Raw genomic sequence first — 17785 nt, forward strand, 5'->3', positions numbered from 1 at the left:
ATACATGAAAAAAACTTGAAGTTAATTTTTACCATTTTCAAATAACTTTCGATGATTTTTTGATGTTAATAATATTAATTAGCATATAGTCATCATGTATTTTTTTTATTTTAAGTATGTATTATTGTAATACAAATAATTTAAATTTTGGTAAAAAGAATTTTAAAATAATTTATTTACCACTATTTATTAGTACTTTAAAAGTATAAAAATAACTAGCATGTAAATAAATCTCTACAAAGATATAAATTGAATAAATTTACCAAAATAATAAATATGATAATTTAACTATGATAATTTAACTATATTTTAGTTGCTTACTAATTCAAAAAACTTTTGTTTTCTTTAAACTATTTTAATATAACTATCGTTGACTTTTAATTAATTTGTTCTAAGTAAATTTAGAATTAATTATAAAAAAAATATAAAATAAAGCATTAACTAATTTTTTATATAATTCAGTATTTAAGACAGTAACAAAATAACCAAATAAATAACATCTACAAAAAACTACAGCAAAATTTTAATATATTATATTACATTTAAAAAATAAAATACAAATATCAATTGCAAATCCGCATATATGCAAAATTGCGAATTAACTGCCACGCGTTTATAATATGATCATATTTACAGTATCAAATATTCTAAATCAAATTGTATCATGGTTTTGGTTATAATGAAAATGAACATCGACTTTAGCTACGTAAAAATATGTTCTAAACATTAAACGACAACATTATTTTTATCACAAATAGATTTTCAGCTCCACTATATAATAATGTTTTTCGGAATTTTATCAGGACATTTTATTAATACCAGATAAAATTAGGCAATTATTTAATCTTTTATTTTATAAATCCATCTATTTCGCAATCCATATTTTCAACCATACAGGTTTTAATCGACTTATCTAGAATTTTAATTAAAGTAGTATTAAAATTTCCGTTTTCCTTTTCAGATAAAATTGCCAATTTTAATCTGGCTTCCATTGAAGAGATCAACGCGAAAAGCCGCCAGGGATCGATTGATTGGTTTATTAATATGTATTTACGGCAGATGAGATAATGGAATTATTAAGATTAGATAATAAAAAAACAATTTGCACGCATCGTCGCTGATACCAACATTAGTCCACCTCCGTCCGTGTCTTGGTGAAAACTAGTCTTAGTATTTTAACTCACTAAGCGTAGTTGTCAATTTGGTCGGACATGGACACGGAACCGTCGACGTTCGAATCCGGTGGCTCTAATGAGTTAAGTAGGGATTTGAAACCGGATTCTTCGACTATTTTGGAAACGTCCGAAGTGGTCCCGAAACAGAGAGAATCAATAAAACATTCGACAGAACTGGCAGAGGTTGATTTGGGCAATGGAAATGACAAGGCAAATGAAAAAGAAGACTATACGATGGAATCGCTCATGCAGAATCAAAACGATTTTGGACCTGAAGAAAAATGGAGGATAATGAAGAATGTAGTTGTTCTCAGTCTTGGATTTATGGTGCACTTCACAGCATTTCAGGTATACTATCATTTTATCACTATTTAGTACTTATTTAAGATTAATTGCAAAAAGATTTTAATTAAGACTTTATCGATTTTCTCAATCAATAAAATTTCATATCTATTTATAATCCAATTTTGATAACAATAATATTTTAAGTCATAATTAATTTGTTACCAAGTATAGAAAAATAATGTATGTTTGGTGTCAGTAGATATAAAATTTGTATTAATCGGTTAAACTGACATACAATCCCTAAATACACGTTTGATATTAAAAAAACAATATCTGCAAGTACTGCATGAAGTTAGTTGCAGCTAAAATACTATTTTTATTAGTGGTTTTAAACTTTGCTTAATTTATTTAATTTTGGAATATAAAACTTTTGGTAAAGTTGATGGTTAATTTTGATATTCATATTAAAAATACTCATCGTTGATTTTTCAACATCGAAATAAATTTTTATTTAAATTAGCCGTGTAAATTTGACTTTGAGAGTTTTAAAAAATGGAAAAAGTTTAAGGTATATTCAACTTGTTATTAAAAAAGTTTCATTACATTATAATTATAAATATCATATTATTTTACAATGTAAATATTCGGAGTAGGGAAACAATATTATATGATATTTATCTTATACACGTAGATTATCAAAGAGAACTAAGTCTATATTGCTTATATAAATATAACAAAGAAAAAATATTTTTAAAAACATAATAATTGCTGTTTCTAACATTTTAGGTTTAACTTTAAACCATTAAAAAATAGAGATAAAAATATTTATTTTGTGTAACGTAAAACTGTAGTTTTAGCCTTGATGTTTAAAATTAATTTTTAGCAGCAGTTGTTAAATACTTGTTTAAGGCGCTTTTTAAAACACAATAAAATATGATCCTCTGTTCTTAAAAAAATATATTAGGTTACTAATATAACTACTTGTTATTTATGACCTTTAAAATCAAATATATATGTTTTAGCTATTAAATGAAACATTCTTTTTTAGGATTTACGTGTATATTTATTAAAATATAAAAATATTTAAATAAGTTGATAAATTCGTAAAATGCACTTAGACCTCACTTTGTAAGAAGTTGTTGATATGAATATATCTTTTTTTAGTTTTCTGAATGATTTTTTTTCGACCAAGTCTTTCAGATTTTTTATCTTGCTGTTTTATGTCAAATCAAACAGTTGTTTTTGTATTTATGCTGATTTGCGAACTATAGTAGTATAATATTTGCTACAAATTTTCAATACCAATGAACTGTCTCAAATCTTTACCTGTTTTAAGTATCAAGAAACAATTAATGATCTTGTCATGTTTTGATAGTTGTACAGTCTACTGTCTTTACAATTTTTTTGTTCTACTGTCATCAAACAATTTTTTTGATTGGTTATGTTTGTGGAACTTTTAAAATATAGCTTCAAGATATTTATTGTGTTCGCCGTTATCCTTTTGAGGCTATAAATTAGTAAAAAGTCCAAACAGCAGCTTGGTGTATTCAAACAATCTGAACAGTGTTTTGAGAGCTGTATTTGAAACGTTCTCTAATGAAAAGCACGATTTACAGTCTTAAAATGAGGTATCTGGTAAAATAGTGTATTGGTATATGATTTATGGTTATTTATTTTTGTTATGACAAAATTATTTAATTTGCTGTGCAACAATTGATTGATGTTGTCTGTGGGTGCGTCCGTAGTCATTGTTTACTTTGTTTTACGAGCTAGAGAGAAGCGGCAGTTCATTTGATTTTCACTATTCTGAAGTTGAGTAGATATTTTCTTAGTAGACCAAGTTGGAAATAGAAAATATCTTTAAAAAAAGTCTTAAATGCGTTTTCAGACGAAGTGTCTAAAGGAAGTGATTCTTAATCACCTGCGTTTTCGTATTTATATCAATGGCTGCCTTCAGTGGGAATTTTTTTTTTTTTTAATTTTTTGCTGAAACGGCCAATTAAAAAACGATGGTAAATTTTTTTAAATAAATTGTCGTTTTCTATTAGAACAGATTATAAACGGCCGTTTTGAGGGAGAATCCGACTTAATGCATTATCTTTTCTCAAAGCGACGGTCATTTTAGATATTTTGGATTTGGGATACTTTGCGACTTTAGCTGTGAAAAGGTTTCTCACGGTAGTGTTCCATTTTACTGAAGAAACATACTTTTTCTGAGATGGTTGAAATTAGGCATTTTGATTTTTCGATCATTTTCATTTCTGTAGAAATTAAAATTCTCGACTTCACTTTTCGAATTTATCCAGAATTCTCGAGAATAATGATGAAAAAAAAATATATGTATTACAGTCAAGTATTGAAAATACACTATTACATATTATTCTTAAAATAATCCTATCACATGCTATCTATAGTATTAAAATCAAATATCCTCGTCCTTTTTTTTGTTAAAAAAAAAGTTTTTTGATTATATAATTTCTCTTTAATTGACCGTTGAAATTTCGAGCTTAACTCAGAATTTATATTTTCTAATTTCTTTACCCACAATTTTAAGGCCCCTTCGGATGTTTATAATAATTGTGAGACAATTGTCAATAACAGCTGTTGTTACTTTACAAAATAAATCTTTATGGATTATCGAAAAAGAAAAATAGCCATGGAGCAGGTTCTCAGATCACCAAAGCAAAGATAAATCCGCCGGCCGGTTAGAGTAATAGAAAAATGCAAAAAAAATGTTGGTCGTTTAAATTCTTTTGCACTTTTGAGAAATATGCATATTTTCAAACATCTGGCAGAAACACCTTAAGATAAGTTTTTTATCTGAATGTCTTATTTTATTATTTAAGCAAAAATAAGGCAAGTTCGAGTGGTAAAAAAATGTGAAAAAAATGTTGTCTCTTCAATATCCCGATTTAAACCTTTCAAGAAGTATGTATATTAGGCATGAACTTGACTTTACTTATGCAGCATTATGAAAAGGGCAGTAGGTATAAACGTTTTAAAAATATCCGTAGAAATTAAATTTTCTATACTAAAAAAATGCTTTACAAAATTTCTCAAGAAATGAAAATACCCGTAGTGTTTGCTTTGAAATAGGGCAATGAATAGGTGTAGAAATGACTTGATTACTGCGCATTGTTGTACAAGAGAATTGGACCTTTATAATTAACTAGTGTAAAAAACACAAGCTGCATTTTGTTATCTAGATGATAACTTTTATTTGTGATTTTTTTGTCAGAATTTTATAAGAATAGTAAATAATACAGAAATAGTCAATGAAATATTTTTTCAAGTTATTATATTGATTTTATTAAAATAAATAGGTTTTTATTTATTTTTACTATTTTAGTATTATTTTTAACTTAATTTTTACCTTACTATTATCTCGACTAATTTTTGTTGTCAATATCTCGCACGTTATAATATGATCAAGAAAAAGAACACTGTGTTTGCAGTACCGGTTTGCTCAGTTTTTTATTATTTTATTAGCGGTTTTATGTTGTATATGTGTTATTGTTACTATTGATAAAATTAAGACAATTTAATATAAATATTTTTCTATGGAAATGTCAGATTTTTATAGCAATATTAAACCATAAGAATGATTATTGCAAAGTAAAATTAATAAGTAATTAAAAAAAACAATATATTGATATTAATTTTTGTGTTTATATCTGTTTTGTTTATAGCAACATTCGTGCATGACTCAGTTCATCAATTTGCATCATTAAAATTGAAATATAGTCGAATCTGTAATATAGACATATTTGATTGATACATATATAGTATTAGTAGAGGTAATTAATATAAAATGACATTATGTGATTTGATCGATTACGTTGTCTTGTGTCGAAATTATCGTTCGTTGTGAATAATGATTGATAATATATTACAACAATAATAACGCTAACCGTGATATGTGATTAATCCCATTCAATTTTCTATATAATAATATTATAGTTGTTTATTAATGTAATCGTTGGGTAGTTAATTGTGTGTTTCCATAACGTATAATATCATAACAAATACTCGATATTTAACGCTGAAAATTTTATAAAATATTTTCATACTAAAAGCATATTATATTTTCATTCAATTTTTTTTATCAGATTGATTTAATTAATCACAGATTTTATTGTAGCCATTTTAGACTTCATCAGCAGATAATTATATTTTTTATTCTGAGCGTGTCTGCTTTTTTGTTAAATAAAAACTTGACTGGAAAATGTGTAGATAATGTAATATAGCTATTTTGCGACGAATCTATTGATAAGTATTTTAAAAATATAGTGTCAATCAGTGTTAAAAATGTCACGAGTATATCAAAATATTTTATTGATATTATTACAATTTTATTTAATGGATAATAATAATTTTGATTTAGGTTTTATAATATTAACACACATTTTTAATTCTAATGAAAATCTTATTTAATCGCGTCGAAATCTGTCAAGTGTTTTTCTCTCTGTGTTGCATAATTTTTTCAAAATTCTTTTTAAAATGCGCGAGTCTCTCTGGTCTCTGATTTGCTCGTATCGTTGAATTGATCTTCGATTTTGCTGAGATGCCCGTGATGCTTTTGTGATTTTTATTTTTATACTATATGGCGATGCATATATTCGCGTACTACTTTTTATGCACATATATTATTTAATCAAAGCAATTATTTTTCAGGGTGCTGTGAATCTGCAAAGTTCAATAAACGCAGACGAGGGAATGGGAACTGCATCACTGGCTTCGATCTATGCGTCTCTAATAGTCTCCAACTTATTTTTGCCAGTGGTTATGATAAAGTAAGTACAGTCATATACTGTTGTGTGTATAAATAGTAGATTACGTATGTTTTGTTCGGTCGGTAATCGCTAATAAAACATAGCAATGTTATCTTATCTTGACGGATTTCAAAACATCGCAGCATCAAAATCGTTTTCGCATTACTCAACTTCGCGTTACGTCGATACAATTGCACGTCGATTTTTTCGTGATTAATCAGTCAATATTATGTTCCTATGTTAAAACTGATTGACGTCAGTTGATATATAGATATGTTTTTAATGAACTTTTGTTGATGAACAATACAGAATTATGTGTTATTATATTATTGAAAATATACAAGAAATTGTGAGTTAAAAACGAGAAACTAATTTAGCAGATATCTTAATGTCTATAAATTATACAAAATTTAAATGAAATATTTGCCCTGAAGTACTTATTAACTATTTGCTGCTTATGCTTATATGATAAATTGAAATAAATATATTATTCATTTATTATAAATGCCATTTTTCTATAAAAAAACTTTTTATTTTTATTATTATTTTTTAAAACTATTAATGTATTATTTTAAAGATAAATAATAAAAAATATGTAAAGGGTTGATAAACCAAACGATAATTAATTAGTGCACAAATTATGAATAACTAATGTTTTATTTTTTTATTGTATTGATAATGTAATGATTTAACTCAGCAAATACTAATAATATGGAATATAGAGCAATTACATACAAAAATTAACTTTAAAAATAATCCTCTACATCATGAATAATTATTAATTGTAAGAGATTAAAACAAACATAAGCAGTTATTGATACAGAAAAAATAAAAACAATAAATGCAAGTTCTGCGAGAATTTTCACAAATACAAAAATAAGACAGTTTTTTTATTTTTGTAGACCTTTTAGTAATTTATTTTAAATTTTATTTTATTTCATGATTGTTTAGGGTTCGCAAGAAACTTAATGTGAATTAGTTAAAGTTAAAAAAAATAGTAAATAAATAAAATATAATAAACAGCTTATTTTTAATTAAACTTAAAGCTTTCTTCATATTGAAAAGATTTGCTGAAATATTGCAGTAGTCGTTAATTTTTAAACTGAAATGTTTTGCGAGTGTTGACTAAAAGGTTAATGTGATGAAAAAACTATTTTTAATTCAGCTTTCAGTGTTTTGCTTTTAAAAAATTCTAAGACAATAACTGCATAGTACTATATGATATATTTAAATATTAATGTAATAGTATATTATTTTAAACTTAGCTTATTGCTTCCACTTCTTTGATTTAAATTATTTTATTGCTTAGTCTAACTTGACCACTTGACAAAATGTGTACTAAAATTTTAAGGTGGTAAAATAAAAAAAAATAAAAAATGCATCGCTTAAAATTTAGCTTAAAGTTTTTTACTGTGCTTTCTTAATATTGAGAAGATTTGCTAAACTATTTTATTAGCTTGATTAATAGACAAAACAAGTGTTTATAAAAAATGGTACTAAAAGTTTAAAGTAGTAAAATAAAAATTTAATTTAATTTATTATTTAGAACTAATTTTAAAGTTTTTTATTCTTTGTTTTCTAACATAAAAAATGTTTTCCTAATAAATATAATTTCATAAAAGTCAAGTTTTTTGCCACATACAGGGAAGATAATTTATTTTTTCGTGATAGTGAAAGTAGTATGTTTTATCTAGTTTTTTTTATCTTCACTAATAAAGTAACAAGAACTTACTGAAAAAGATTTTTTATTGATCAAATCATTTTGAGATTATCTACTGTGTTTCTGAAACTAAATATCTTATATGCAAACAATGGTTTATAAATGCTTATTAGATTTTCAATTTAACTTATATTCTTTTGGTATATAAGGGTTAAAAGTAATCTATAATGATATGATTGTTTGAACCGGTTATGTGATTAAAAAAAAAATCTGTTTTTTTTATACTGAGAGATTCGTTTAACTTTAATAACAATTTATAACTTTTTTTTTACAAAGATCAAGCGTAAAAATAATAATTCTAAATCTTGATCTTCTGCGATAAAATGGATAATACAATAATGCTTAAGAGTTGAAAATTAAGCTACTGTTTTTATATAATAAGTATAAATATGGAAAGTGTACCACAACTTTTTTTGTGATTAAAAATTTGCTTTTTTTGTGATTAAAAATAATTTATGTAAACCTATTTAATTGTTTTTAAACATAAAATATATATTAGAATTAATACATTATATAACTAGGGTTATTTGATCCTAAGCTAAAACCTTATCCTGTCTGATGAGTGAGATAATAAAATGCGATAATTAATTAAAATTATTATTATATGAAGATCAAAAATTAAGATCTACAGACAGGATAGAAAATATGATTCTTATGCTGGTTATATTTAGTTTTTAATTGTATTATAAATATATTTACATATTTATAACACAATTAAAAAGGGTATTTTTGTTCCTAAGTTAAGCATTTAAAAAAATGTATAAAATATTTTTTTATGCCCCCAAATACATATGACGTAAATTCTAATGGTAAAGTATCAGTGTATTCAGATTAAAATATCTATTTATTTATATAGAAAATCTAAAATATCCATCTTAAGGTATACGAAGCACCAATTAGTCGTATAAAATACGGAGTCTAACTATTTTACATTATTGAGTGGCCCCGCATTTTGAATCGAAAGCCCAAGAATTGTTGATGCCTTATTAAAAATATCTGGAAGTTAAAATTAAAATTATAAAGAAGAGTTTTTATAAAAAAATCCCAAAATAAATATGCTATTATTTTAAACATGAAATAATTAGCTATTTCAATATTCAATAATTATTTAGTTTGTTATTATAACGTGTATTTATTTAGTATACCCAAACTCAAAGAGAATATTAATTATATTATTACAAAAATATAATATTCCGTGAGATTGCGTAACAAAATTATTTAATTTATTTACGCCGTTACTGAATCTGCGCGTAATATGGAATAATTTTATTTATACACTAGCACGCAAAATGTCGTTATTTAAATGCAAGGAGATTTCGTTACGTTGCTTACAAAATATTTGCATAGTAAGAAAAGTCATTTGTTTGTTTATTTTTATACTCCTCATTGTTGTCTTATGCCAGAACGTTACCGTCTTAATGAGAAAAACGTATTCAGATTTAAATGCTTCATCTCTTTCTCTCTTATATACTGCGAGCTTTTGGATATTGAAAAGCTCAGCAAATAAACGTTTCAAAAGCAGCGACAGTTTTAATGTATATTTGCTTCAATTTAATGTGAAAAAAGTTTAATTTTTTAATGTAACTATATTATTTAAAAAACGAATTTTTTCTTTGTTTTAGTAAAATAATAAAGTGTCCTAAGAAATAGGTTGTGTCACTGTATAATTTAAAATTTTTTTATGTACGTTAGTTAAAAACTGCAATCAACTAATATCTTACAAATAGACGAAGTCATTTTATTTTTAACATCATCGCGTTTTTTTAAAACATTTCACTGAACCCTTTAAACACTGCTCTTGAGTTCAAAAACTAGATTTTATTTTTATTTGACTCATTTTATAGGTATTAAAATATTTATTTTAAACTAAGCACTTGAAAAAAAAATCAAAATTAAATTTTTTTTTCGTTTTAAATATATAAACAACTCAAAATTCATATAATCTACAACATTCGAGGCAAATTAAGGTGAGATAAAATTGGTAATGATCATTTTTACAATGATTAACATTTTAATTCCAGCGATTATATTTGGAAATACATTCAAGATAAATCGGTAATCTTGACAAATGCGGTATAAAAATGAATGCATTGTTTTTGCTCTATGTTTGCTTGCTTTTTATATTTTCAATGATTTTATTATGAATTTTATATATTTTTATTCCCACTGAAACGTCTAATTAGGTTTTGAAAACATTGTAAAAAAGAATATTACATTTCCTCATTTATAAAAAATTATATAATGACACTGTAAAAATATTAGCAATTTTAAAATAAATATACAGTCTTAAATTATACATAAAAAATATTTTAAATAAAGCTTAATAATGCAATTTTTAATTTGCGAGAACAGTTGCTAGAAATGTTAGGCACATTGTGAGTAACATCAATAGACAACTAAATAGCAATGCATACGAATACAAGTGGCTTTTGTTAAGTTTACAGAGACTGAAAAATAAGCCTAATTAAGTAGTCTGCATGAAATAAATATAGTCAATATATATTTAAAATATATATATAGCCGGTAAATTTTGCATCTTGTAAATTGTGTGAGATATTTATTTCATTAAGTGAAATCTAGTATTATATTGAAAATAAAATAATAGGGTACTTGTTGTTTATAAACTCGCGGTTTATTATGAAATAATTCTCCTTTATTATGAGGTATATAATTATAATATGTTGTAACCATTAATTCTAACCTCTAAGACATGATAGTATTATTTAACATCTTTATTTTCATTTCCGTTTTCACTTCTAAGCCAAACGTTCTCTTTGTTTCAGCTGGCTCGGATGCAAATGGGTGACTGCTTTGTCTTTTGTGGCCTATATGCCGTATATTGCGGCCCAGTTCTACCCAGAGTTCTACACCATGATTCCTGCAGCCCTCAGCGTCGGTTTCGGCGGAGGACCACTGTGGTGTGCCAAGTGCACCTACCTCTCAGTGGTAAGCTGATTTATTGTTAACACTGTACACACAACACTATGGTATTTTATCAGATTGTTGCAACACATATTCATGAAGTTTAAATTATATATATGTTTTTAAATAATGTTTTATATTTCAGGTATCAGTGGCATACGGTAAAATCACAGGAACTCCTGCTGAAGTATTGGTTGTCCGATTCTTCGGAATATTTTTCATGATCTTCCAGTTTTCACAAGTTTGGGGAAACCTCATATCGTCACTAGGTATTGTTATAATTTTATTTTATATACTGTTTATTACTAGATATATACGCCAAAGTAAAAAATAAATATTTGCAAAGTAAGAAAATAGTTTAATAATGGTTGTAGATGGTCCCGGAAATAGATAGGTCAGTTTATATATATTTTTAGTGCAAATCTGACTATCAAAACTTGACAGGTTTTTGCGTTATGATGGCCATTAAGCAATGCGTTATGAATGACACTATACAAAAAAGAATAGGTCGGAATAGTGTAGTTCGTAAGATCTAGACTAGTAACACAGAGGTTGCGCGTTCGATCCATGACAAGCTTCCCAAATGTTTATAAAAATGCGCTATTATTAAAAAATAAATCCAGCTGTAAAATGACATCTTTTAATAATAAATTTAAATTACCATAATTGTTTTTAAACGTTTATAATTGTTCACATAGATGTCATCGATTCCTAGACTAAAAAGTCTGGTAGTTAATATTTGTTATATCTAATTGACATACCCAGTTAGTACCTATATATTTCGCTGTCAGGCTACAACGGAAAATTAAAAATATTAAAAAAATATCGATAGGCTTCATAGAATATTTTGTACTTCGCCCTTTTTTGTGGGTAGAGCAATTTTTTTCAAATAAATTTCTGCCGTTCGTTAAGAAAGATTTTAGTCGGTGGCGCGTGTTATTTTTTTTCAATGCGACGGATATTTTAATACGTTTAAATTTATATCGTGTACTTTGTGGCTTAAGCTGTTAAAATGTTTCCTACGGTAGTGTTCCATTTTTTTCAAAAAAAAACATTTTTTCCTCAACGGTTAAAATGATTTATCATAAGCCGAACTGATTTTATATGGCTTAATAGTATTAGTTAGTACTCCCAATTGTGAATAAAAATTGGTTCTAATATCATTGAATGTTTAATAATATTAAAAAACGATACACCTAAAATATAATAGTAAAATCCCACACATTTTTTACAGCTCCTTAAGCTATCGCCAAAACTATATTTGTGTTTAATAAACGTATTGAGAAGATAGATGGTTTGTGCGAGAGGAGCGTTCTCAAGCGCTGGCGTCTTAGTCACGACGAGCAAGAATAAGGTACGCAATCGCGACTCTTTTTGGCAATCTAAGGCTAGTACCTAAAAGTGGTATTGTTACACATATTGTTACTAGATGAATATAGGACTGCTACGTTCTATATTGCACTTAACGCTAGTAAGATTACACTTAGAATTAGTAAAATCGCTCTCTAAATTCTTAAAATAATTTAAATATTAAATGAAAGTGTTTTCTACTAGATTATCTAATTTTAATGTACTTATAACCATTAGTAAAATAATTGTAAAACTTTAGGCATTTCAACAATTCAGAAATATATTTAAACAATAAGAGTATAAAAAATCGGTAATTAAACAAAAATTACAATATTCAAATAAATAAAATAAAAAAAAATTTAAATTCTAAATTATATGTAAAAAAATCGACTTTATTTTTTAATTTATTATTACTATTTCACACATTATTTTTTTTGTATGTGACAATATTATATTTCAATTCAATAGTTGTCCTTATGATGCAAATATTGGATCTGAATATTAACAATATAATTACTGTATTTATTAGTGTTGCTGTTTATTTTATTACTTAAGATTATGTATTACTTACTTAGCTACAAAATATTTTATTTACATATGTTTTATTATTAGGAAATTGAAATTAACATAATATATACATCCAAAGCTCATATTTAGACTTACGAAACATATATATTATATTTACACGATACATAAAATTAACAAGCTCCTATTTTCATTTACTGTGTGTGGATGTCTGTAAATATATTAACACCTAGCGTACTTTACCAAACCTAAGTTCATACATAATTCAGAACGTTTGTCGCATATCGCATACCTCTCAACGACATTTTGACTAAAAGCTAATCTGTGTTTATGTAAACCACTCGCAGATTGTTACACTCGCAGAAAGAGTGTATTTATTTTTTTAATTGTTTTAAATAAATATTAGGTATTAATCATATTTCATTGAAACAACTTTATACTAAGAATAAACTCGTCGCTATATGTTACAGAGAATAACTTTAACTAGCTGTTCCGAGTTATAAATTTGTCCGGCGCAGTTGCACAAAGCTGTTAAACGAATGTGGATAACTTTGTATGTAAACACTGGATTATATACTAGGTAAATGTTAACTTCATTATGAATGATAATATAGACTAAAAGCTTAATTGTAAATGTCTATAATAATTAGGAATGATAATTATGTTAGGCCTCTGTGTTTATTTTACGTAGGTTGCATAGTTTATCGATGCATTAAAAATATATTTATAAACTAATTATTTACTGATGTTAAGCAGTTTATCGTCTAATAAAAAAAATGTCAAGATAAAAATACATATAAACCATAATATGGAAAAGATCTCGTCTAAAGTGGAGGATAGTGACTTAGAAACTTCTTACTTAAAATGAGATTAGGTATATTTGTAAAATCTGGGATACAATGCAAAATTTCGTGAAAAATCAGAGCTATTAATATATTTAATGACAATGCAATGTAACATTTTAAAACATCTTAAAAGTAAATGTCAATGAATATGTTCCAAGTTATAGTTCTACAAAAAAAATTTTGTTTATATAAATAATTGAGAGATCTTATAATTTTATGATAAATTTAAATATTAAAAAAATAGCTTTATTTTATATTCATAAATATGTTTAGATTTTGAAGCGAATCAACGCAAGTTTCTATTACCTTTTCTGGGAAATCTTGCTCTGATATGAGTGTTTCGAAATACTGACACATTTACGAAACGAATTATGAAGCGAGGTGGCACTGTATTTGTTAAATTACACAATTATAAAATTTAATAATATATATTTTAAACAAAAACAGATCACAGGTAATGTAATTGCTCCCTCAGATTTATTCACAACGATCGACAGTGAATGGTGATCCTAGATTTATTTGCAACATGCAAAACGATTGACCAAGTGGTACCCGATAATAAATATCGGTTTTATCTGTAGGGCGTTCGGGCGACGATAATTTCACCTATCCGAGGGACGCGATCCGGATTGTTAACAGCTGACCGGAGCTGGATACAAAGCGAAAATTATGCAACACCAGGTCGAGTGAAAACTTGTTGTAGGCATTTCAGCCATTGTTTGCTACTGGAATTTAAATTTCAACTAATTTAATTTCGCTCGTCTGTAGCTTCTAAATTGCTGAATTCTTAGTCATCAATATGTCAGCCTAAATGAGTTTTACGAAAGTTAACTGATTGATGATCGATTTATAATTTATGAAACTATGTTGTTGTAAGGACGGTTAAAAAAATATTTAATATCATTTTTAAAAAAATACCATCGGTAAATATATTAGTAATATGTATACATTATCTTAAAATAGCTTAAAGCACGTGGACTTTTATGCGAGTCTTGAAAGAACATTGTTTGGTGACTGTGAATTCAGGCATGAGTTCTGCATCATGCGTTTTCTTTCATTAAAAAAACATGACTTGCCTAAGGCCCTTACATATATATATATATATATATATATATATATATATATATATATATATATATATATATAGATTGATCTATGTATTATAAACTAGAAACAGATGGTCTCGTTCATATTATTTCATATAAATACTTAAATTTATTTTATGTAGTTAAAATTATATTTATTGACTTAAATATAATTGAATATCAAGGATAATTTAACTCGATAATATAACTTATTTACTTTTTACATGCTTAAGTAAGGTAATAGCCTTATGATTATTAACAATATTTATTTGCATCTTGAACTATAGTATAATATTTAATAAAGAAACTTCTTAAAATAATATTTTAAATAAAATAATAACTAAATAATTACCTAGTAACGGATCGTCTCACCGCTTTAAAGTTATACAAAACTTTTGCGGTTAAGCCGGTTTGTAAACGATTCTAAATAAATATTCAACGTCGGAAAGCAAGTTAATAAATGGCATATTGTTGTTTTTGACCGATTTAAACTCGTTAAATATTCGCTTTATTTTTTTTTACCATACCAATTATTACATGGTTCATGACCTTTATATTATAAAGGATCACGTGTCTTTTAAACATAAGCTTATTTTTATGCTGTATATTTATATTGAAACTAAAATTAGAAAAATACACATGTAAGGTAATATTTAATTGAATTTAGTAAAGCAAAATACTATTTTTAACAAGATTAATGTGTTAAAAGTCGCTGGGGGTCGCACAGTTAAATTTCGTGTTTAAACACCACATGTCGGTGAATAAGTTTCAAAAATGGTTCACACAGTGAACAGTTGGTAACTTTCGACTCTCGAGTTCAAAAGTTTTTTTTAAATAGGTAAAATTATTAGTATAAAATTTTAACATATTAGATTAATAATTTTAAATTAAAATAATATTGAGTTCTGCTTAAATAAAATCAGTTCGATAATTTATAATAGGCAAAGGCGAGATTTTAATACTTTAAAGTACATTTTATTTTATAAAATATTGTTTAAATAAACATCTCAGTAATAATACTATTTATTAATAATAAAACGAGAATTTTTTAATAAAAAAGTTTTTGATTTTGATTACTATTTTTACATAAATATTATTTGCAATATAATTTCCTCAAAATATTATTTATTTATTTAATTATGTTTAAGATAAAATAAATAATTTAAATAACGTTTATAATATACATAAATATTTTGTAAACAATTTTTAATTTTTTATAATGAAGATGTCGATTTTAGATTATTATTTACAGCAACGTTATTATTATATGCAATATAATCATTTAATTTTATATAATATGTAGTTAATAAAAAAGGTCATTATTTCAGGATTTAATAAAATTCTGCCTCTTATAAGGCAGTTCCTCTGAGAAGCAGATGCGTTGTGGTACAGGTTCTCTGATCCTATGAGATCTAGTTTCCGTGGCGTTTCTGGGACGCTGGACTGATAGGCGCAAGCTCTCTTAAAAAGCATACTTTTTTTAATATCTCGTTGTTAACTAACAGGCGTAAGCCCAATGCTTCACAACAAGGTAAATTAGTACCAACTAATGACATCTATACATTTACAATTCGATATAAATTATTATATGTTAAATAATTAACAATTTAAATAAATATGTTAAATATCACAATAGTCTTTAATAAATAAATAAATAAGTTAAGCCAACAGTGAAATTTTACTTGCTCGCTTCGAGACGATATTTTAGTGGTACAATATCTCTATGACTTTACAATAATTTTGTTGTTACAATATATTCTGGTAATGCCTTTGACAATGATATGCTTAGCTGAACTACTAGGCACTGAATATTTCTTTATTTAGATTACTCTGATTATTTTTAAATGCGAGAGATGAAAAAATATAAGTTTTCTGTAATCCGTTTAAATAAACATGTCTTATTCTGTAAATTTTAAATACAAATGATTTTCTAATCTCTTCTTAAAGCTAGTGTTAAATAAACAACGAATTTACCAAAAATAAAAAATGCGTATTGGGTAAAAATAATAATAGACTTAAAATATATATTTATTTTATAAATTAAGCTATTTTATCTGCGTAGTAAAAAGTGTAAAATTGTTGTACGATATTTTTATATCTCACTTAAAATTAATACCATTTTCCAGACCTTTTTTGCAAAAGACAATAAATTTCGAGATACCGTCTCGAGCGACCATTACCAAGTGCTCGGCAAACTTTAAGGTTAGCAAAAAAACGCGACATTCCAGCATGCATCATCACGCCTATTCACCGAAGCTCGGACAATGTCTTACCTTGATAACGGATAACCGTGAGATATGCGTACGGTTAAAATTCACTGCCGAGCGGCGAATGGCCCATTATGTCTTTAGCGCAGCTAATTTTATGACCTATAAAACCAGAACACGCCATTAGCGATGCCCGAATGAATACACTACCCACCGATGAAAAGAATTTCAGGCGAAAAAGACTATAAAAATCCTGTTAGTATATATCTCTTTCTCAGTACACTCGCATGTACTTTTGTCTGTTAAATTTGATGAAAATTTGTGAGTATTGTAGAATTGATGCACGAGTGGGAAAAATATGTGATTTTAAATAGGTCGTAAAGAACGAATCCCTTAATAGGCTGATGATGGAAATGTGTGCTTGTCGAATCCGCAACGCCATACGTGACGCAATTTTGTTTTACTCGAACCGCAAATCAATTACTGATTGTCCAATTGAGAGGCAATTTTATAAATTAAAAATTTTTGGACATAAAGAAACTATTTTAATATCAAAATATCACTAGTCAATTTTTATTTAATCAATCAAAATATTTTTTACTGCAATTTAATACATAAATAAATAACACAATAAAATAAAGATTAAATTCCACAGTGTCTTTAACTTTAACGCATGTAGTTAAATTGGTTTTTATATTGCTAGTTTGCAATATTCAGTGGCATGGCTATGGCGGGCCGCCTCGGGCGGCACATGCTTGGGGGCGGCATATTCGCGATGAGATCGTTTAGTGTGATTTTTAACCCTGAATGCATTAAAACATATATAAATCCACGAATAACAAGAGCTTAATAATAACCAATTTATTATTTTAAATTTTAAACTTATATAGAGTTTTAGA

The 17785-nt window shown here is 26.4% G+C and overlaps 2 protein-coding genes across 4 annotated transcripts in view; one reads left to right on the top strand and one right to left on the bottom strand.

The window, feature by feature from the left end:
* Positions 1 to 17785, bottom strand: part of LOC148232495 (metabotropic glutamate receptor 2-like) — a 671990-nt gene that overhangs the window by 613002 nt on the left and 41203 nt on the right. The gene's annotated exons all lie outside the window — the stretch shown is intronic.
* LOC148232501 (UNC93-like protein) overlaps positions 1 to 17785 on the top strand; it is a 51833-nt gene that overhangs the window by 9082 nt on the left and 24966 nt on the right. For all 3 annotated transcript variants that reach the window (XM_088191659.1, XM_088191660.1, XM_088191661.1), the window contains exons 2-5: positions 962 to 1523; positions 6135 to 6253; positions 10736 to 10898; positions 11020 to 11143. In XM_088191659.1, coding sequence (XP_088047785.1) covers positions 1212 to 1523; positions 6135 to 6253; positions 10736 to 10898; positions 11020 to 11143 — 718 coding nt within the window. In that variant the 5' untranslated portion in view covers positions 962 to 1211. The remainder of the gene's footprint in view (positions 1 to 961; positions 1524 to 6134; positions 6254 to 10735; positions 10899 to 11019; positions 11144 to 17785) is intronic.

Source organism: Plectrocnemia conspersa, unplaced genomic scaffold, assembly GCF_051122295.1.
Source record: "Plectrocnemia conspersa isolate PC_06_02 unplaced genomic scaffold, ASM5112229v1 ptg000009l, whole genome shotgun sequence".
In the NCBI taxonomy this organism is placed as follows: domain Eukaryota; kingdom Metazoa; phylum Arthropoda; class Insecta; order Trichoptera; family Polycentropodidae; genus Plectrocnemia; species Plectrocnemia conspersa.